Source organism: Podarcis liolepis, assembly GCF_965112155.1.
Source record: "Podarcis liolepis genome assembly, chromosome: 8".
In the NCBI taxonomy this organism is placed as follows: Eukaryota; Metazoa; Chordata; class Lepidosauria; order Squamata; family Lacertidae; genus Podarcis; species Podarcis liolepis.
In genome coordinates, this window is record NC_139560.1 from 58,141,181 (window position 1) to 58,157,782 (window position 16,602).

Below are 16,602 nucleotides of genomic sequence, written 5' to 3' on the forward strand. Positions count from 1 at the left end.
GTTGTAGCAGGATTGGTATCTGAGAGCAGCAGGGAGGTATAGAATTGCCCTGTGTGCCCTGGGTACTTATGAAGTAGTAGTCAGCATTTAAAATTATGCATTTAGTATAATTATTTGAAAATTTCTTCTTTAGTGGCTGCTTTATTCCTGAGAATCCTTTGTATATACGCTGTAAAGATGAACAAACAAATGCTGTCATGTAAGTAACGACGTAACGTATGTCTGCCTAGTTTGATTGGTTGTCTGAACAATATTTGTCTTTTTTATGTTCATTCCATTAAACAAAATTCAGGCCGTCTACATCCTATGTCTCTTTCTGTTGCAATTGACCCACCATCTAGATCAGAAAAAAACCCCATATTCTTGCATTTCCTATAGGACATCTCCAGTGAAATCCAGAGCAGATTTGGGGGGTGTAGGAGAGGAAGTGAAAAAAGCAAGATGTAACAGCCTCGCTGCATTAGTGGAAGCCATACTGTAGAACTTTGGACCTTGCCCGCTGATACATTCTCAGCCAGTATCACCAAACTTTCAAATCCTTGAAGCTTTTCATTTATGATTTTCCTTTGATGAATACTATATAGTTGGAAGAAACCTCCAAAAGTAGCTGGTTCAACACACTACTGATGCAGGAAATCCTCTGTTATAGCATCCCTGGTTGGGCTCCACCCATTTGGCTGGTTGTCCTGAAAATATTGTTAGAATGACTAAATTTAAAACAGAAGTTTACCTCTGGCCTTGTAGAAGATTGTTCTTATGGAATAAATGGAAATGGTTTGTTAGTTTTTTACTAAAAGGCTGGCATATACTTGTCAGCACAAAACGGAGAGTTTGTGTTGCCAAAATTACAACCATAAATACACCAGAGACCACAATGGGCTAAGTTTTGAGTGAAATACTAAACTGGATCATTCAAATGTTTAATAAAATTTTAAAATACTTAAAGCACAGAACTATCGAGTATTGCCACAAAATGTCCATAAAAAACCTTTGTGTCCATTTTGTGTTTTAAATATTGGACTTTTCCAGTTTTGTACTTAACTAAAACACTTATTACATTGTAATCTCTTGTAAAGGACTATCCGTGACATTTATTCCATTTTTATGTTCCCAAAAAGAAATGTCTAATCGTTATTGCCTTATTTCAGCAGAATCAAACAGTCCAGAACTGAACACTACAGACAAACGACTTCTTCAATGGCCAAATCAGTTGAAAAAAATATCAGCTACACAGAGCGAGGAGTTTATTTTGAAGTGCCACCTTGGACAGCAGTAAGTCTTTCTGGCATTTAGATATTAATGGTAAGGGATAGAAATATATATGGAGATACACTGGACACCCAGTGCCTTGTTTGTTGGCAAGTTGCCTTCTACATATTCTTTGCCACCCCTCCCCCCCAAAAAAAGCTATATATTACGTTCAGGTAATACGAAGTAGTTTTTTGTTATGTGCATTTCATGGAAAGTGTGAAGCTACTATATGTGAGATATTTCTGTTCACTGGAGCTTATGGGAAACTCTGTAGGTGCCTGTCATGTGATTCCAAGTAAACCTTCAAGTCAAAATGTATAGTAGAATATGTAAACTGGCCTCAGCCAAGAGATTGTAACAATGGCTCAATATTTTAGCAGCACTGCACTGGAGTTTAATTAACCTACTGGACAACAGACGATCTCCTTTCTTTCAAGAGGTCATGAGATACAGCTAGAGGAGGGTCTGATAACATAGTACATATATACAGTGCTTTTTTTCCTGGGGGGACGCATACCCCTGAACATTTTGTGAATCTAAGTATGGTCTCATTGAGGGGCAGTATTTCAATATGAGTAGGAAAATGAGAGTACCCCTAAACATTTTCTTTTAGAAAAAAGCACTGTGTGTAAGTAGTAGTAGTAGTAGTAGTAGTAGTAGTAGTAGTACATATAATAAAAAAGCTTTAATGAAATTGAAAGTAGCTGTGTAGTGATGTGCCAAAATTTAGCCTCCATTTTAAAAAAAAGTTTTCTTCCTCTGAGAAAGAGGCTTCCATTTATCTGCCTCATCCTCAGGATGATTACAAATGTCCTCGGCCACTTCAAAGGTGAGGTAAGCATGACAATAAAACCCTGCACCCCCCCGTGACAATTTCACCAAAATGTTCTCTCCTTTTTGATAATTTTTGAATGCAATTTCTTTTTCGTTCATTGACACAGACAATGATGAAGCAAAAACAAAACAAAAAAGTAGGATAAATTCTCAGCACAGCACTAGCTGTTTGCAAGTGTAGAGGCACCCGTTCATTGCAGTGAGTCTGGTGTATTGCACTAAATATAAATTGGGTCCTTGCTGGGTCAACAACCAAAATATAATTATGAATGTGCTTGAATATTCCTTTATGCATTTCCCCCGCAGAATTATCTTCAGTTGAGCAATAGTGCCACTGCAAAAGGTTTGAGGAGAGTGTTGTCAGTGACGACACAAGGGTCACCGAAGCATGTCACCAAACCCAGTGCTTCATATTTTCTGAAAACTCCATATGCTAGACTTGGGTGGTGAGTTCTGAGTTCTGATTTCTCGATTCTGTTTTTGTCTGATAGATCAGCTTGTATGGACTCAATACTATTGCCTGGATGCTTATCCTACCTGCATGTAATAACTATGCAGGGAAATTATCTTGTTTTTTTTTGGGGGGGGGACCCAAGCCAGAAAGGCTGGGCTGGGTGAATCCCAAGCCGGAATTAAGATTGCTGGAAGAAATATCAACAACCTCAGATATGCAGATGACACAACCTTGATGGCAGAAAGTGAGGAGGAATTAAAGAACCTTTTATTGAGGGTGAAAGAGGAGAGCGCAAAATATGGTCTGAAGCTCAACATCAAAAAAACGAAGATCATGGCCATTGGTCCCATCACCTCCTGGCAAATAGAAGGGGAAGAAATGGAGGCAGTGAGAGATTTTACTTTCTTGGGCTCCATGATCACTGCAGATTGGTGACAGCAGCCACGAAATTAAGAGATGCCTGCTTCTTGGGAGGAAAGCAATGACAAACCTAGACAGCATCTTAAAAAGTAGTGACATCACCTTGCCAACAAAGGTCCATATAGTAAAAGCTATGGTTTTCCCAGTAGTGATGTATGGAAGTGAGAGCTGGACCATAAAGAAGGCTGATCGCTGAAGAATTGATGCTTTTGAATTATGGTGCTGGAGGAGACTCTTGAGAGTCCCATGGACTGCAAGAAGATCAAACCTATCCATTCTTAAGGAAATCAGCCCTGAGTGCTCACTGGAAGGACAGATCGTAAAGCTGAGGCTCCAATACTTTGGCCACCTCATGAGAAGAGAAGACTCCCTGGAAAAGACCCTGATGCTGGGAAAGATGGAGGGCACAAGGAGAAGGGGACGACAGAGGACGAGATGGTTGGATAGTGTCTTCGAAGCTACAAACATGAGTCTGACCAAACTGCGGGAGGCAGTGGAAGACAGAAGTGCCTGGCATGCTCTGGTCCATGGGGTCACGAAGAGTCGGACACGACTAAACGACTAAACAACAACAACAACAATCCTGGTCGATACAGGATTGGGATAATAAAAAAATTAAATCAGATTTCGTTTTGGATCTCACCTTTCTTCAGGGCCACCACGGCAATTACTCTTTTATATAGACAATTGAAAATCTGCAAATGAAAATGTGGAAGCTTTAAACAAATGTAAACCAAAAGAGTAATTGGAATTATTTCACTCAATATGCAGAGCTTTGATTTCTGCTGACCTAAACCAGGATGGCTACGATGACCTGGTAGCAGGAGCGCCAGGATACAGCCGGCTGGGACACATTCAGATAGGCCGTGTATATATTGTTTATGGTAACGAATCAGGTTTGACTCATGCAAACTTGGACCTAGACCAGGAAGCAGATTGCATTCTGGAGGGGAATAAGGTAGGAAAACAAGTCACACATTGGTCATTGAAAACATTTTGCTTGTGTTTCCGGTCATCTGAAAGACTGGCGGCATCTTCTTTTCTACTTGCAATGCTATTAACTTCATTTCTAAAATAATCACTTAAAGATAAAAGTCCATTGTGAATAAAGAGCGTTGCTGCTTAAAACTATTAAGGACTCTTTACTGGGGATCTATATGAGCTAAATGGAAGTAGTAGGGTTTGGCCATTCTCCTGAGTATTATATTTGCATGGTGGAATGGAGTGTTGAACTAGGAGCTGGGTTTAAAGTACATATTTAAAATACAGTCTTTTGTCACAATTAAAATAAAAAGCTAAATAACAAACAAAAAATCCAAAAATGTTAAGCAATTGTGCTGAACGTTATGTGAGCAGGTATTCCTTAAAAAGAAAGATAAGCTTTTAAAATGGGTGTTGGATTGCCATAATGATGTAGGCTTCTTTCTTTTTAAGCCTTCAGCAAGGTTTGGTTCTGCAGTAGCAGTTCTAGATTTCAACGAAGATGGCGTGTTGGATCTAGCAGTGGGAGCCCCGTCTGTAGGATCACAGGAACTCAGTTACAGGGTAAGAATATGTGTGTGTGGCATTTTTACAGTGTAAAATGTTAGTGCAGGTTAGTAATTACGGGCGATTCATAAGAGGGGACGTTAGCATGGCCCAAGTGAAATAAAGCAGACAGAATATCAGATGCATCATCTGACTGACAATCTTAGGACCAACCTGTTTTGTGAATGCCAATATCAGTGAATCACAAATTGAATTATTAGACTAGGCTAGATTGCAGTTGTACAGTACACCTGGACAGACATGTTCATGTGAAGATGAAAGGATGAGATGAAATTGATTTTTTAAAAAATTTAAATAAAAATTCTGGATTTGATTCATACCCTATTAAAATTTTATTTTCTGTTGATCCAGGGCTCTGTATATGTATTTTTTGGCAATAGAGGACAAGGTTTCCACAGCCTACCAAATGTCACCATAGCTTGTCAAGTAAGTTTGCTGATGAAATGCAATACAAACATATAAGAAATTAAATCTAGGGTTTCTCTAGATCTATCCAGAATAAACATACACGTGGATTCTATTATCATAATAGATTTATTATTGCTTCATTGGCACACAATAGGTTAAATCAATGTCATTGTGTGTACCAATGTGTGCCAATAACTGTTCCTGTATTTTTATGAAGCACTGTTAAGTAAAATGTTGTAAAATTGAAGAAAAAGGATTCTATATTTCCTCTGTGTGTACTAGGGCCACATTTCAACTTGATAAACCATGATACAAATGAATCTTGCATGAATGAAATTTGTGCAGGTGTATGAGTAAACAAACAAGGAATTCCTTGGTGAATTATAGTTTACTGATTCATCCAAATTGAAATTATGCTTAATGGCTTCAGAACAAGCCACCATATATTGCCAACTTCAAACTATGGCTCAATATCCTGGCTTTTTCTGAAGCTGTTAATCATATTTACCTGCTTTAGATGAAACAGGAAACTTTAGTTAACGGAAGACTTCCTCATTTGCTTATGTGGAAGGAGAATCAAAGGGGTTGTTGATGCAATGATAACACTTGCTCCTATCTTGTCTTAAGCTAAGATATTGCCATCCGAACATGGCTTATGTGTAGCTTTTTTCTTTCAGACATCCAAAAGAATGTTGCAAAAACACTGTCCTGTGTGGCTCGTCTCATTTCCTTGAGTCATCTTGTGTTACTTACATCATGGACTGGGTGGTGTGAGAGGATTTGTAATAGGGCTGCTTTAGTGAAATTTCGTATTTCCATCGTATTGCCATCCGAACATGGCTTATGTGTAGCTTTTTTCTTTCAGACATCCAAAAGAATGTTGCAAAAACACTGTCCTGTGTGGCTCATCTCATTTCCTTGAGTCATCTTGTGTTACTTACATCATGGACTGGGTGGTGTGAGAGGATTTGTAATAGGGCTGCTTTAGTGAAATTTCGTATTGACTTCCGGTCGGTTTAGTGAAATTTCGTATTGATTCAGGAGCTAAACAAGATGTCGTCCTTTCTTCTCCAATTTTCACCAAGATTGCCTTGGCGAAACACAACTCAATTGGCCCATTTTATACTCCAGGCAATAGGGTCTATAGTACCGACTTTCAATATTGACAGCTGTTAGTTCACACAAGAAAGAAAGAAAGAAAGAAAGAAAGAAAGAGAGAGAGAGAGAAAACCACTCTCTACCCCTGGTTCCTGACAAAAAAAAACCCTTACAATGTCAGACACAGGCCTTGACTTGTGCTTGTCCTAGGCAGAAAGGAACTCCCAAAACTATCTCCATCTCCTACAGATCAGCTCTGCCCTTGAGTTGTCTTCTTGCTCCGCCATGGTTCTGCTAAGTGATAGTTTAACTGTTAGTTTTGCCTCAAGTTTAGAGAAACTATTTATCTGGAGCCTGCAGGTTCCTTGTCCTTCTGTCTCCAGTCTTCCTCCTCTCAGTTTATAGCTGCTGCAGCACAAGCTCAGGGAGACTCCGAAAACTGATTTGAGTTGGACAAGCAACTACTAGGCTCGACAGACTGTAGTAGGTGGGCTCAGGCATACAAGGCTTCCAGACAGACTGAAGGATAGTGAGATGCAACTTAATGCCCTGCACCTACTCCAGTATTGCCAGACCTACTGAAATCTCCGTTTCCTTTTGCAGGAAATATACTGTAACCTTGGCTGGTCACTGCTGGCAGCTGACCTTGATGGCGATGGAAACAAGGATCTCGTAGTTGGTTCTCCTTATGCAGCTGGTGGTGGGAAACAAAGAGGATTTGTGGCTTCGTTTTATTCGTTTCTCAATAGAAGCAGCCAAGGTGACATTTATTTTTTTGGCTGGAATTTATTTCTGCTATTTCATATGCTACTTTTTCTTGCGTCTTCTATTAGCTCCCTTTCAAGTCCATCGTAAGACAAAACCACAGTAATAGTCTAAATCCTTCTCCAAGTTATATTGCTGGTAATAAACACCGGACAATGCTTTTAATGCTAAAGGGCTCTCAGCCTAAGATCCAGTATGAATTCATGCAGAAGGCTTTGTATACCATTCCATAATCTTCTGAGTCAAAACAGACTAGAAGGAGTTTTACAGTGCAACCCTATGTATTCCAACTCAGAAGTATGTCTTACTGAATATTTACCCCCTGGTAAGCATGTATAGGACAGCTGCATCACTTGATGAGCTGAACTGACCCTGCCCTGTTGGCATCATTGCAGAGGCAATTTGATCTGAGTGAAGTTTCAACATGAGTTTTCATGTATTTAAAAAGTAGCAAGAATGATGATCCAGGTAGTGCAGTAAGACTGAACAAACCAGAAGACCTTGATCCTTTCATAAAGTATGTGATACGTACCAGAAACATATCCTCTGTTATCCTCTATTTCTTCTTTGGTCTATCAGACCAGCTTTTCCTAACAGATGCTGACTGGATAGTAAAAGGAGAAAAGGATTATGCATGGTTTGGATCATCACTCAGCAGTGTCCAACTTCAAAATACAACCTTGCTGCTTATTGGCAGTCCTTCTTGGAAAAGCTGTAAAAGGTATATTGCACTTAATTTTAGATTTGTATGTGATCATACCCAGTTTGTAAAGTTTGTATGTGATCATACCCAGCCTAAAATTGTGCACTTTTAAGTGTAAACTAAGTAGGTTAGTATTATTTCTTTTAATTCTTTATTTACTTCTTTAATTACTTATTTAACTTTTTAAGTAATTACTTTAATTACTTTTTTAATTACTTATTTAACTTTTAAGTGCAAACTAAGTAGGTTAGTATTATTTCTAAATGTGTACTGTTTTAATACTTGTTCTGCTTATTAGAGGTCGTTTCAAACAAGCCAAATACCTCTCTTTTCCTAATGCTCCCTGACACTGAGTTATAAACCACTTTTCAAACACAGGTTTCACAGCAGTTTACAACAATATATCCTAACCATTAAAGATGATTGGTTATGTGTCCAATGTTAGAATTGTACTCAGAGTAAACCCATTTCAGTTAATAGAAATGACTACGTTTGGTCCATTGATTTCAGTGAGTCTACTCTGAGTATAACTTAGTTGGATGCAACCTATGTAAAGCAGTAATAATCAACATAAAGCCTGCATGCTATGTCTGCTTTGCCATAGCTTTCCCCCAGTCTGCACGGCCCTCCATTTGTTGGCTTGTTATGATTTGTTTGCAAGCTGGATATTCGAGGGGTGGGGGAAGAAAGAGAATTGGGGACTGGATACAGTGTATTCTGCTGGTTTGGGAAACTCTCCAGTATCTCTTTGGAAAAGTGTGTCATCTAATAAAACACAGAAATAGATATTTGTTTATGGTCCATTTAAAGACTAACAAAGTTGGGTCATATGTACAACTACTTTGGGGAGAGAGTTCCAAAAATGTGGGGCCACTACTGGAGAGGCCCTGATCTTATGCTCACCTGTCTGATAAATCTTGGGAAGAGGACAGTCTTAAGGCCTGATCAGGGTCATATAGGTGCAGGCATTCCTTCCAATTTATGCATTAAAGGTCAATATCAGCATTCTAAACTGGGTCCCAAAACAAATAGACAGCCAATGCATCTGGTACAGCCATGCTAGGAATGCCTGGCCTCCACAAGCCTTCTAGCAGCTGCAATGTCTGCTAGTTGGTGTTTCCAAAGTGGTTTTTAAAGGCAGCCCCAAGCAGAGAAAATTACAGCGATCTAGTCTGGATAGAACTAAGGCATATGTAACTCAAGCAACACCCCTTCTTTAGCTACAGTGGTAGACCATAAACCAGCCTAAACTGCCCCCAACGCCACTTAAATCTCTATAGATAATATGGAGTCCACTATTAATTTGCTATTTAAGGGGAATGCCATCCTGCATAAACTCTTGCAATTAAAACTTGTTATTTAAATTAAGACGTCATGTTCCAGATACTTTAGATTCTGAACCAAGAATATTTTGCTGTGGTGGTGCTATCACTTGCAGTTACTTCTTCTTCTTTTTTAATGTTCCGCATATTTTGACCATCGTGTGCAGTAGTCTAAGCTGCTATGTCTTACGAGATACCAAGATGACTGTTGGAAAGGTATACGGCTATATCCCACCAAGCACGCAGAGCTGGTTTACCTTAACTGGAGACAAGGTAGGTCTTTTTGGTACCCCTTGAAATGACAAATATAAAAACATACAAGGAAGACTCCAGCCATGGTGCCAACTTCTTCTTCTTCTTCTTCTTCTTCTTCTTCTTCTTCTTCTTCTTCTTCTTCCTCTTCCTCTTCCTCTTCCTCTTCCTCTTCTTCTTCTTCTTTGACACACAGGAAATGGGGAGACTTGGTTCATCCTTGGCCACCGGCTTCCTTTCTGTAGAAGGAATCCCTAGGCAAGTGTTGGTAGTTGGTGCACCATCACAAGGTATGCAGTAGTGTCCTTGAGTCAGTTTTTTCTTTGCAGTGGTTTTACTTCTGCAATACACCAACAAGACTGATCAATTGTTTAAAAGTTAAATAGGTGCTTGGAGCCAATCATCATGGGAATTGCAGAGGAGGGAAGTTTTAACCAGCAGGGAAAAGAGGACTAGGAGAGAAAGAGACCTCTGATTCTACCCACTGCCATTTCTGGGCCAGTCTGCTGCTGAAAGATTACTCTAAGAGAATCCTGCTCTTGACGGGGGGGGGGGGGATCCTGGTTGCTCTCCTGTTTTCAAGGCTTTAAGGACTGGATGTTGGCAGTTCTGAAACACAGCATGCATGTACCATCCAACTCCAAACCGAGGAACATCATGGTTTAACAGAGCAGCAGCTCACAGCTGAGTCTGCAGTCTTCTGCTCACACCAGCTGTTTCAGAATGTAGAGGGACAACAGTGTTGCATAGAACTTGTGTTGAATTCAAGCTGGGGCTGCAGAGGAAGAATCTTCCCTTGCAGCCTAGACTTGACAGGGCTTCAAAGGCAACATTTGGTTGTCGTTCAGGGTGACAGAAAAAAGTGCCAAATTCAAAAAGCACCCAGAATTCTACCTGTAAAGGAAAAACCTGTAAAGGAAAAAGCTCTTTAGGGAAGCTTCTAATGTTTAACAGACTACTGTATTTTAATACTTTGTTGGAAGCCGCCCAGAGTGGCTGGGGAAACCCAGCCAGATGGGCGGGGTATAAATAATAAATTATTATTATTATAACCAAGGGTTCTTGCAGCAGCTGCAACCTGAGGTTTTCCACACCTGTTATTCTGTCTGTCTGTCTCTCTTTTTAGATCAACAAAATCCTATATGAGGGAAAGTCAATTTTCTATACACATTTGTTTTCAGATAATTACACTAGAGCAGGTGATAAATAGGATTCTGTGGTGTCGCATACTTAACATGAAGGGTGATCCAGTCAACTGTCCTCAGAATGTGTATGGCAGGCATAGGCAAACTCTGGCCCTCCAGATGTTTGGGACTACAATTCCCATCATCCCTGAACACTGGTTCTGTTAGCCAGGGATGATGGGAATTGTAGTCCCAAATATCTGGCGGGCCAGAGTTTGCCTATGCCTGGTGTACAGGGATCCCCTATTGCTATGGGAGGGCCACATATGCCCAATGTCATGTGAAAGTGAAGACTATATTGGGTTGGGTTTAGTATGCATCAAACTGCTCTGCAGCGAGTCAGACCATTGGTTCACTTTGTCCATGACTTAGTTTTAAAACTCTCCTGAGTCTTGTTCAGCCCTGCTTCCTGAACTCCTTTAATGTGGGTGACCTCAGGCATACAGAACATTCACTTTCTCACTGAGCTATAGCTCCACTGCTGCTTCCAGATGAAGAAATATCATCTACGTTGGATTGAGAATGTTGCTGACATTATGATTTTGAAGGCGGACCCTTTGTTGTCATTGCGAAGTTAATGTGTAATTTCACAAAATGGAGATGGCGGAGCCAAAGTTTCCTTGCTGTTAATTCTGGTTATAACCTGCCGTAGACAGTGCCCATCTGTTAATGCCAATTATTGTTGCCATCTCCCAGGAACAGCAATGTGACCCCCGTCATCTTGCTTGGCTTCTTTCAGACAGCACCTCTAGGATTGCGTTTATAAGCTCAGTGCTGCACCAAGCAGGAACTGCTTTGATGTATGATTTGACGGACCCTGCCAAGCCATTTCTGCTGAGCACTTTCAGCGGGGACAGGAGATTTTCACGCTTCGGAGGAGATGTGCACCTGCATGACCTAAACAATGATGGACTTGGTAAAAACGGAATCCTCATAATCAGTATCATATTTCATTTGTGAAGCACCTAAAATTACTAGATGTTGTGAGATGTGATATATATATACACAAATATATAAAAGAACAGGAAGGGTGAAATAAGGGGACAAAGAGGAAGCGTGAAACAATAAATTCTGAACCAAGAATTTTAACAGCCTTATGCATATATAGAAAGAAAGGCCAGATCGAACAAATGAGCTTGATTTAGAACAAAGTAAAGAAAAAAGGAAAGAAGCAGAGAAATCCAAATAAAGAGGCCAAAATACAAGTGTACTTGCAAGCCTGGGCTAGCACCAAGAATTTTAGGGTCAAAAGATGCTCCATGCACTCTAGTGGGGGACATTAAATGGGTGACCTCAGACAGAAATTCTAAAGAAGATTAGAAGTCTAGCAAGGGTAGTGAACTCACAGCCCTTGAGCCTGACCAGGTCCCCCAAGCATTTTTTTTTACCCCCAAATCCACAAATTTTGGTGGTGGCAGCAAAATGGCTGGGGTGGGGTGGGGAGTTAGAATGATGCTGGGGTGGACTGAGAGCTTTGAATTTCTCTACCAGGACCAGCATCCTGATGGGGATGCAAATTGCCTCCTCTGTATTCATCCTATCGGATGAGTGTGAGCAAAGTGGCAACCTCAATCCTCAGTTGATCTGTTTGGATCAAATGGGACAGGGAGTGGGTGCTGTGTTCTGTGTCCGTGATCTCTACGTGTGTACAAAAATGTATGTGGAGTGGCCAAAAACTAAGATGACTCATGGACCAAAAAACATTAGTCACTCCTACAGTAAAGGAGGGCGGGATTAAGAGAGAGGAAAATAAACACATATTCGCCTGCTTGTGGCTTGTTGGCTGTATTATTGTCTGTAGGCTAAGGCCTGCTTCACATGCAATATGGAGCGATAGTTTCCATTGCTCATTGCATTTGTCTGTGGCAGACACCATACCACTTACAAATGCCTGGACATAGAGAAAATCCAAAAACACATTGGCGCTAGGTATGCCTATTTTAAACCAGGCATATTATTTGTGTCACCATGGTGTTTGTCATGGAGCAACATGGGTTTGGATCCGGCAGAGCCATAGTGGAAGCAGAAGACACAAAGCAGGCTTGTATATGTCTGGTAATTGTGTTCCCAAGTTTGTGTATGCCTGCGTCCAACGAAGTTTTTAAAGGCCAAAGCTTTTGCACAGGGATATCCAGTGCAAGTTAGTTTTTGTATCATTTTACAATGTGACATATTTCCCGCTGCTGCGAATTTTTGCAGATGAGATCATTGTGACCTCACCTCTTCGAGCAAAAGACATCTTATCTGGGCTGTTTGGAGGAGAGGCTGCGCGTGTTTACATATTTAGTGGAAACCAGACCACCTCTGGACATGTGACAGGCAACTGCAAATCATGGACTTCACCTTGTCCTGAAGACTGGGTAATGCTACAGCAAATGCTATAGGTCTTTGTGGTGGTGTCTGCTTTGGTAGATAAACAAAAGTACAGAGGTACCTCTGGTTACGAACTTAATTTGTTCTGGATGTCGGTTCTTAAGCTAAAACCGTTCTTATCCTGAGGCACGCTTTCGCTAATGGGCCTCCCGCTGCGTGCGCGCTGGAGGCACACGATTTCCGTTCACATCCTGGTGCAAAGTTTGCAACCAGGAGCAGCTACTTCCGGGTTAATGGAACTCGTAACCTGAAGCATTCGTAACCAGAGGTACCACTGTAATAACTGTTTGCATTTGAAAACTCTCATGTTGCTCCTGCTCAGCAGTTTATGAACATCTGCATCATAGTAGTTGACTTCTGTGTTTCTGTATTGAAATAATTCTCAGTGGAGCAAATGATAGATACCATACATTTAATTGATTTATCCACCTTTAAAAACCAATGTAAAAGTGAGTCTCTCTCTTTTTTCTGTTCCAGGCGCAGTATGTCATCATTTCTCCTGAGGTGAGCAACCAAACTCTGAAAGGATAAATTGCTGCTTGGGCTAAATAAATTGTGGGTAGAATTAATGGCTAACAATTGGGTCCTTAATGCATTTTAACCAGTTTTAACCATTAAAACTGAAACCATGTGAACAAAAAACTTCCGTGCTGGGTTCAAAACACAGTTGAAGTGATTCATGAAGGATATCTTGTAATTTCTATTTCTGACTCAATGGGGTCAGGAAGGATTTTCACCTGAAGATTACAATGTCACAATTAGGGACAGGATGCTAAATGGTTTGGAAACTGAACCATCACCCCAAATTTCACTTGAAAAAACTTAGGGTCCATTCCCAAGCAGATTTATATTTCACTGCATTTCAAAGGATCTGCGGCTAAGCAAACATGGTTAGGATCAGGTTGAGCATGATAAGGTTAGCTGTAAAGTTTCCAATTGACTGCAGACCTAAGCTATTTTTCCTCTTGCTGTATATAGCATATGGTTTTCATCATTCACACAAATGACATGGAGCAGTTTGTTCAGTAGGTATCTTTGCGTCCCGAACAAGCATGCTCACAGCATTGCACTTGTTCTCTGGTTGTAGCAAATACTAGCTGGGATTATTGCACTGGTGATCTGTTGCCAGAGAAGCGGGTGGTGGTGACCCTGCTTATGGGAATTGAGTTGTGTTAAAGATGATCCGTTAATGAAAATAACTATAGTGAAGAAAGAAAGCATTAACACTGTGAAAGAGTGCATAACCGTAGTTTTATTGTTGCAGGAAAAATCAAGATTTGGGAGTGCTGTGATCACAGTGAAATCTGGAGAAAAGGTAGGCAAACGAGCACGGCTGGTTTTCACAAGCCCATCTGCAGGGTGAATCATGGGCTACTTGTGATAACTTGAGTGTTTCTCCTATGCCAGCTGGGTAAGAGGCCACGCCTTGCCTGCTTTTTTCCTGCAACACAACCATAGGGAAGTAGCTTAGAACCAAGACGGTTCCACAACTTCTTTGAGACCACCTATGGTGAAGGTGGGAAGCATCATCACTTGACTTCCTTATGCATGGTGCCCAGTTGTACACAGGGGTGATCTGTTTTGCCCTGGCAAAATGACCCGCTAAAAAAAGGAAGAAAAAAGCAAGGAACTGAATTCTGCTGGATTAATGGATACTTTCTGTCTTTGCAGACTGAAGTTGTAGTAGCAGCTGAGAGAAGCTCCCTAGAAGCTCGGCTAAGCGGCAGACTTTTTCTCTACACCTTTTAATTGCCATGCTTCCCCACCAAGCCTCTTTTCAGCAAATCACTCTTCACTTTTGTAAAATTCTGCCCCTTTTGAAAATGGAGAAGCATAACTCGCGTACTATTTAACTGGCAATTGAACAGCACTAACATTTTAAGGAATGGAAGCAGAGATCTAAAATTACTTATTACTGTGTTTAAATTTCCTTGCTAAGCGTAATAATGAATGGAAATCCTTCTAAAAACAAAATGTCATTGCTTCAGACCATTAGCTGCTTTCAACTGTTTACATGTGTTGTGCATACACAGAGGCCTATTTTTAAAGTATTTATTGCAATATACACTGCAATGGAGTAGATTGAAGAAGAAAGCCCCAATGAAAATGTGGAGTTGCACAGAAGAGAGTTTGGCAAGAGCACATTTCCCCAAGCCTCGCTATTGATTCCAACCTTGATTTGAAATGAATCACTTCTTTAACCTGTACTTGGAAGTGGGACCTCTTCGTCTCAAATTAGGCTGGACTCAGATACATCTGTCTGAAAAGTAGTGGAATTGCATTTTTATTCCTCTTCTGCCAAAACATAAATCGCCCATGCTGAGTTACTAACATCTACATGGCAGCAAGAGCAGTTGTTCAACCTTGAATATCACTGATGTCTAATGGGCTAATGGGTGATTTAAAGTGCTCTCCTGTTAGGATTCTGTCCACCAACCAGTAAGATGCCTCTTCCTTCTAGTCAAGTCCAATTGGACTTAATTCTTAGGTGCACAGGACTGCAACTGAAACTACAGGCCATGGTACTTCCAAGTCCTAAGTAAAGCCAATAACAAGCATGTAAAACTTTCCCCCCCTGATAGTATTAAGAAAACCTTAATGCATGGAATTGCACATGATTGCATGATAAATTCAGGATTTAGAAGCTGACCCACAAGAAATATTAGCTACTTGAGATTCACTCAGCTTCTACACCTATTTAAATAGCTTCTGTAGCTCAAAAGGTCTCAAGTGTGATTCTTGGTAACTCCAATTAAAAGGATTTTGTAGTAGGACCCTGTTAGAACACAGACAGTACTGGGCTAGATGAACGAATAGTGCAAGCTGGTTGGTGCAAAGGCTGCTTCCTATTTAATCAAATGTAATCTAATGACAAACTATTTCTCCAGATTCTCTCTGTGCTATTTAGGCTAATGATTAATGAATGTGCTGTCTTGATTGCCCCCCCCACCTTATCCCATGTGCAACGTAATAAAAACAGATATTCCCCTTTGAGTGGTATTTTACATTCATTCTGAACTTTGCCATCATTCTAGATGTTAGCAGAAAGTTAGAAGGTAAACTACTAACTGTGCTACAGACTGAAGTTTCTTCCAGTTTTGCTACATTGCTTTCAACAGAAGTCTTGGGATTGATGGCTCTTCTCCCTGGTTTTGTAGGATCAGGGCTTCTGATGAGGTTCAGCGGGTACACACATAACAGGCCCTGAGCCAACAAGGCCTCCGCCGCTTACATTTTTTTTAATTAAAAAAAGAAACATAGGGCAATTGGCCATGTCTGAAGAAAGTTAGAAGGCAAAGTGCAGAGGCAGTTCTAAGGCTTCTGTACTTCGCAGGCTGCACCACTGCCAAGAATACTTATTCCCCGTTAGTAAGCAATCTGAAGAAGAAATGCTGATCACTCTCACCTAGGACTCAGGTGTATGTTTGTTCAAGTGCCCTCCCCATCCACATGATTTCATTCACTTCCCAAGTGTGCTGCCTTTACAGATGAAAACACAAGCTGCTGGCTTGGGTGTATTTTGCTGAAAAGTAAAGGTAAAGGTACCCCTGCCCGTACGGGCCAGTCGTGACCGACTCTGGGGTTGCGTGCTCATCTCGCTTAAGAGGCCGGGAGCCAGCGCTGTCCGAAGACACTTCCGGGTCACGTGGCCAGCGTGACGAAGCTGCTCTGGCGAGCCTGCACCAGCGCAGCGCATGGTAACGCTGTTTACCTTCCCGCTATAAAGCGGTACCTATTTATCTACTTGCACTTAGGGGTGCTTTCGAACTGCTAGGTGGGCAGGAGCTGGGACCGAAGACGGGAGCTCACCCCGCCGCGGGGATTCGAACCGCCGACCATACGATCGGCAAGTCCTAGGCACTGAGGTTTCACCCACAGCGCCACCTGCGTCCCGGCTTGCTGAAAAGTAATCCCATTTTAAATAAATGAGAGTTCCTTCTTTTTGAGAAAAAAATGGTGCTATTGCAATCTCTCCCCACCCTGGTTTTC

At 41.1% G+C, this 16,602-nt stretch overlaps 1 protein-coding gene across 1 annotated transcript in view; it reads left to right on the plus strand.

Moving 5' to 3' along the window:
* GPLD1 (glycosylphosphatidylinositol specific phospholipase D1) overlaps positions 1 to 15,606 on the plus strand; it is a 26,717-nt gene extending 11,111 nt beyond the window's left edge. Inside the window, 15 exon segments of the mRNA XM_083518644.1 lie at positions 134 to 199; positions 1,149 to 1,272; positions 2,392 to 2,529; positions 3,732 to 3,917; positions 4,394 to 4,504; positions 4,859 to 4,933; positions 6,617 to 6,773; positions 7,358 to 7,499; positions 8,971 to 9,076; positions 9,252 to 9,345; positions 10,979 to 11,155; positions 12,439 to 12,599; positions 13,090 to 13,116; positions 13,877 to 13,927; positions 14,284 to 15,606. Coding sequence (XP_083374770.1) covers positions 134 to 199; positions 1,149 to 1,272; positions 2,392 to 2,529; positions 3,732 to 3,917; positions 4,394 to 4,504; positions 4,859 to 4,933; positions 6,617 to 6,773; positions 7,358 to 7,499; positions 8,971 to 9,076; positions 9,252 to 9,345; positions 10,979 to 11,155; positions 12,439 to 12,599; positions 13,090 to 13,116; positions 13,877 to 13,927; positions 14,284 to 14,361 — 1,693 coding nt within the window. The 3' untranslated portion in view covers positions 14,362 to 15,606.
* Positions 15,607 to 16,602: the final 996 nt, after the last annotated feature.